The following is a 6,000-nucleotide window of genomic DNA, read 5'->3' as shown; positions in this document are numbered from 1 at the left end:
GCGTGATTGGAAGCCGGGAGGGGTGGGGAGGGGGCACGGAGAAAAGCGGTGTGTGACAAGGGACTTGGCAGGATGGGGATCCCAGCGCCTCCCCATCGTCCAGTGATCCTGGAGGCAGCATAGACCGACAAGAGCCTTCTCGCCCAATGGCAGATTGAGGATCTTCAGTGGCCAATTAAGGGACAATTATGGGATCATTCCACCGCCGCTGGGATCTTACCAGCAGCGATGTCCTCCACCATATAGAGAGGACACCTTGTAAAACGAAGCATTCTCCCTGTGGCCTTGTGGGTGCGGTGGGGCGTTGCCTCCTTCATGGCCAATTTGTGACGCACAGAGCACCCCCACCAGGAACCAGTTCATTCCCTGGGACCTCCCTCCACCTGCAGCACAAGAAAACCGCCCAGGCCCTCTCGCCGGGGCCTTGCGTACTGGCTCTGGTGACACCGCCTCACCTACCTCTTCTCTGCGGTTCCAGAGATGGGCCTGGGTCCGAGACCTTCTGTCGAACCGGAAGAATAACTAGAAAGGTAGTGAAGAGACATTTCTTCACACTAAGGCTTGTTTAGATCTGGAAAGCACGACCCGAAAGAGTGATGAAATCAGATTCCAGAGGAATTTATAAAGACAATTAAACAAGTGCTTGCAATGGAATAATTTCCAGGTTACGTGAAAAAGCTACATATGTGACAATAAATTAGACAGCTCTTTCAAAGGGACGACTCTGACTAAAGTAGCCGAATGGCCTTTCCTGTGCATCTATGAATCTATGATCTGGACGCCAGATCAGTGATTCATTTACTTTTCAAACTGTCACACGTCATTATCCTCGCAGGATAGGCTGGTAGTTGGAACCTGGGTTCATTTTATCCATTTATGGTCACATTTCGTCTCATTGGTGTATTTTACCAGCTTGTAATTCACGGTTCACACAAGTCAAAATCTATTGGTTATTTGGAAGAAAACATTTTTTCTGCAGAAACTTCTGTCAAAGAATTAATTTCCACAACAGCCAGAGTTTCAGAAGCTGCTGCAAGGAGCTCTTAGTGTCTGAGAACTGCGTTCGGGTAATGTTCTGTTCTCATCGCTGTACCCAGCGCCAGAACCATGATGCAAACCTTCCTGACCCTGTCTCTACTGCAGCTTTTGAACTGTAAGTTACAGATTTTTGAATGCATTATGTTATTTACTGATACACTGATTATTATTACAAGATGTATATTATTAATCTAATTATCATCTTTAATACAGAACCCATTCAGGAGATGTAGAAAGTAAATAATGCTTTATACATTTTAATTTTCTTGTGTAGAGTTTAATGAAATATTGGCACTTGTTTATTGCCTTCTACCAGCCGCTCGTACAGAGCAGACTGGCGTTGAAAATCTCATGGGTCGATTTAAGCAGGGTCTGTTAGAAAAAGAGACACTTCGCTGTTAGAATAGAATATGTCAGTGTCTGAGATCAATTTACGTAAAACGGATCTATTTTATTTTCAGTTGTCATTCATTGGGATGGTATGAAATGGATACTGTGTAATATAATTTGTAGTAGTTTCATTTACTACAAATTTTGGATTGAATGTTTCAATTTTAAGTTCTTTCAACTACAAATAGGAATAAACCCCCATTTATATAAAAATGCCTTGCGCTTACATAGCGCATTTTACGCCGTCAGGACGTCCCAAAGGGCTTTGCTGTCAATTCGATATTGTTTTGTAGTGTTGTCCATACTGTAATATAGGAAACGTGGCTGCTAATTTACACACAGCAAGCGCCGACAAACAGCAATGTGATAATGACCAGAATACTTTTTTTGTGTGTGACATGTTGATTGAGGGATCAACATTCGCCAGAGCACTGGGGATAATACCCCTACCCTTCCTCCAAATAGTGTACCTGAAAGGGCCGACGGAGCTTCGCTTTAACGTCTCCTCCGATGGAAAGAATTTGGGCAGTGCAGCACACCCTCAGCACTGCATTGGAGTGGCAGCCTAGATTCTGTGCTCAAGTCTCTGGAATTAGACTTGAACCCACCATCTCCTGACTCAGAGGCGAGAGTGCTAGCAATTGAGCTATTGCTGACAGTAATATTGTTTTGGTTACAGTAAACGAGTTTGGAATATTCTACATCTAATTAACAGGTATTTTAAATTCCCAGTTGAATTTGTATCGAACACAAAGACTGCGGGAGTTTGTTTTATATTTCCCCCTGTGTTTCTTATACTGACACAGCCAGCTGGAATTGAAATTCTAATCTGAGTATTTAAAGCGAGTCTGATAGAAGTAGAGCGCCGTCTTTGTTTGAATAGAGTGTATCAGAGTCAGGTGTAAGTTATCTCACTGAGTGCAGATCACCAGTCAAAACTACATCTACTGCCACCATGAACCGCCACACACATTTCTGAAACAGATGTTTCTCAACACAAGTGTTGTCTGCTCTCCTAGTGATACAGTTCATGAAACTAAATATTTTAAAATAATTTGTTCAATGTTGAAGTGTTACCTTCAATCTATAATAACCACTCAACTGGAGGTGGAACCAATATTTTTCAATTCGTTTTCATGATTAGTATAATTATCAAGAGCACTCTGCAAAAAATGATGTCACTGTAAGTTCCTAAATCATTGGGGAATTTGCTCTGTATTATTGATCAGTTAGTGATGATCTTCAAAATTAGTATCTTTTATATTAAATTAATTATTCTATTGCCTCCATTTTTTTGTACAGTGCCTGAAGATAGTTAAGTTTTCCCAATCACATATTTTCACACAGTGACATGTTGTGTGTAAAGAGTTAGCGATATTGTTCTTTATGATTGTTCCAACGGCTCGATATTTGTTGTTTTATTCCATTGATGATTCCATTCTGTTTCTCACTATTTCCCGTGTGTGTTTGGTTACATTTATCAATCTCTGTCTGTTACAAACTTTATTGGTTTACTGACAGGCCAGCTTAGTCCCAGTGTTATCAGATACTTGATGTGTTTAACGAATTGTATTTCCGTGAATATTAACTAATTGGATTGTAAAAGCCTGTTCTGTGGATTATTTAAAGAAAATTGTATTCAAGCCACAGAAAAGATAAACAATGAATTGCACATGACTCCCTGTATCCGTTTCTCCAATCGCTAGTTGCTCAGAATCATTTTTAAAAAGCAGGCATGCTTTATGACAAAAAACACTGTGATTCATTGCGATCATATGAAGCGAATATTGAAATAGTTTATCTCATTTGTAGAATTCACGTTGAATACGAATCTTGGGCTGTTGGTTTGATTTTACATTCCATCAATATTAAATAGGGAACAATTATCCATTCTTTTGCGATCAAAAAACATTGTTTTTATAATATCTTGCATCTTATTAACACGTCTTCTAAATTCCCAAGTGGGACATGTGCAGAATTTTGATTTAAATGCAAAATTGAAAACAAATATCGTGGCAATTTGTGTTATTTGGTCCTCTGCGGCACTCGTACCGACACAACTGACTGAAGTTGAAATTCTAAGCAGATTATTTAACAACAGCAATCTAGCAGTAGAAAGTGATCACAGTGAGAATAGAAGGTCTCGGGGTGTGGGGTCGATGGTAATGCAGGGATTATAGAACAGCAGTCAAAGCTAAATCTACTGCTGACCGAAGCCACGCGGGCATTTCTGTCCCAGTTATTTCACAGTAGAAGTGCTGTCTGACCCTGTGTGATATACTGAGTGGAACTGAAATGATTTAAATAGTTTGTTCCACGTTCGAGTGTTGTACATGATCTATAAATATTGTATAATGTATTAACTGTAGCAGAACCAATATTATTTCAATTAGCATTAGTTATTACTGTCATTGTGAAGTGCCGTTCCCAAAGATAATGTTAATGAATATTCCAAAATCTCCGGACGATTTTCCATTTGTTATTGTTTACTTAATGATGACCTTGAACTTTAGAACTTTGTATTATAAATTCTCAACTTATTTCACATATTCATATGAACAGCGTCAAGTAATAATTAATATGACAGTTTCTCACTGTTTCCAGTGCGGGTTTGGTGACATTTGTTAATGCCTATCGACAGCAAATGCAGGTTCACGACAGGGAAACGCTCCCTTAATGTTATTACAGACTTCCATGATTAATTTTCTTTTGGTTTTGTGAAAGGGATTGCATTCTAAAATTCTGATTTTTAAGGTAATTTAAGAATATTTTCTGCAAGCCATAGGACAGAGAGAAAGTATGAAATCTATCTGACTCCCTGAAACTTTTTTTTAGCTATTAGCCCCAGATCAAAATCAATTTATGGGGCATGTGCATATTTATTTTGATTTGTCATTTATTGAAATCGTACAAGTGAATATTGAAACAGTTTCCTTAATTTATAAATTTGTCATTGAACACATTCTGTCCTGTTTGATTTTAAGTTCATCAAATTCAAATAAGGAACTGTTATTCATTTTTGTCGCAAAAAGCAAAAACGGATCTAATATTTGTCATCTGATGAATATTTAATTGCATTTCCAGAGATAATTTGAGTTAAATTTTGTTTTATTACCAAAATCAAACAGAAGTGCGGCAAGAGTTGGTTTTATATTGTTTCCTATGGCTCTCGTACGGACGCAGCAGACTGAAGTTAAAATTCTAATCAGACGTTTAAAACGGAGACTCCTGGAAGTAGAAAGTAGTCAGTGTTACAATCGAGTGTATGGGAGTCAGAACTGTAGAATACCGGGATCTGCATCCAGTTGACTCATCGCACATTGAGATTTCTGTCCCCGGAATGTCTCAGTGAAGTGCCATGTGCTGGAGAGAATTAGATTAAATAGTTTGTACAGCATTTGGAATATTCAGAAAGGACAATAAATATTGTACAATATATTAGCTGGAGGTGGAATACATATTGCTTCATTTTTACTGATTATCGATTATACCCTCCAGAAAGTATGCTGCTGTTTTCAGGCGATTTGGCGGATGAACAATTTTATTTCGTCACTGACAATCTTCAAAACTATGTCTTTTGACATTAAATCATGATTTCTATTTCATACATTTATATGCACGGTGTTGTGTAATAATTAGTGTTTCTCAGTCTCTTTCTACATGATTCATACATTTGATGTAGTATTTAATATCCAGACGTATTTTGGAATCTCTTTCCACATATCCCAAACTTTATATATGGTGCGATGCAGTGTTTAATGAAAGATCCAGAGTTGTTTCCCAATCTCTGGGAAAAGGTGGAAAGTTGATCTGGGGCAATAGATCAGCCATGATCTTACTGAATGGCGGAGTAGTCTGGGTAGGCAGTATGGCCTAATCCTACTCCTATTAAATTCTTTTATCTCCTTCTACATGTGCCATACTCTGGTCACCTTGTGGAACAAATCCTGAATTTGTTTGCATATAGAAATTCAACAGACAGTGCACAGAACATTTTTTCTCGGTACTGTAAAGGTTCGATGCGTGTTTGGTTATTTCGAACCGTGGTAACGTTTCTTCAGACACTCGTTGATGTGTTATGGAGATAGATGCTAAACGTTACTGATAATAGTATTGACACACAGAATCCGGATTGTTTGATATGACTTCCTTCTGTCCAGTGCTTTGCTTGTGAGTGTAAGCTACAATAACTGTAATTCTATCAATTAATTTGCTTCTGAAATCCAAAATACCTCATTTATTTGTGGAAGTAGCTCAAATTTCAAGTAAAATAGTTTGATATAATATAATTATTTTGATTATTGACCCATCTAATAATCTGCCATTCGAAGCATGTACTCATAAACTCTCTGCATTGACTGTATTTTGTATCCCCTAAACCACCGCTGTCCCTGGTTTTGTAACACATTCAAGAGTTTAAATTTTGGGATTTGAATATCCAACGTTTGTCCCATTTCTGTTCACCTCCTTTGAGTTTATTGTTATTAATAATTAATATTTCTATATTACTGTTTGCAGTAATACGGTACCATAGTAATTTAACATATGTATAAAATGTTAAAATAACCTAAC

At 37.9% G+C, this 6,000-nt stretch overlaps 1 protein-coding gene across 1 annotated transcript in view; it reads left to right on the top strand.

Moving 5' to 3' along the window:
• Positions 1–1,019: 1,019 nt before the first annotated feature.
• Positions 1,020–6,000, top strand: part of LOC137359225 (deleted in malignant brain tumors 1 protein-like) — a 28,114-nt gene continuing 23,133 nt past the window's right edge. Inside the window, exon 1 of the mRNA XM_068025285.1 lies at positions 1,020–1,153. Within this exon, the coding sequence (XP_067881386.1) occupies positions 1,108–1,153 (46 nt within the window). The 5' untranslated portion in view covers positions 1,020–1,107. The remainder of the gene's footprint in view (positions 1,154–6,000) is intronic.

The sequence above is a fragment of the Heterodontus francisci genome, unplaced genomic scaffold (genome assembly GCF_036365525.1).
Source record: "Heterodontus francisci isolate sHetFra1 unplaced genomic scaffold, sHetFra1.hap1 HAP1_SCAFFOLD_124, whole genome shotgun sequence".
In the NCBI taxonomy this organism is placed as follows: Eukaryota; Metazoa; Chordata; class Chondrichthyes; order Heterodontiformes; family Heterodontidae; genus Heterodontus; species Heterodontus francisci.
Note: the sequence above shows the minus strand (reverse complement) of the source record. Positions and strands in the feature narration are given on the sequence as shown.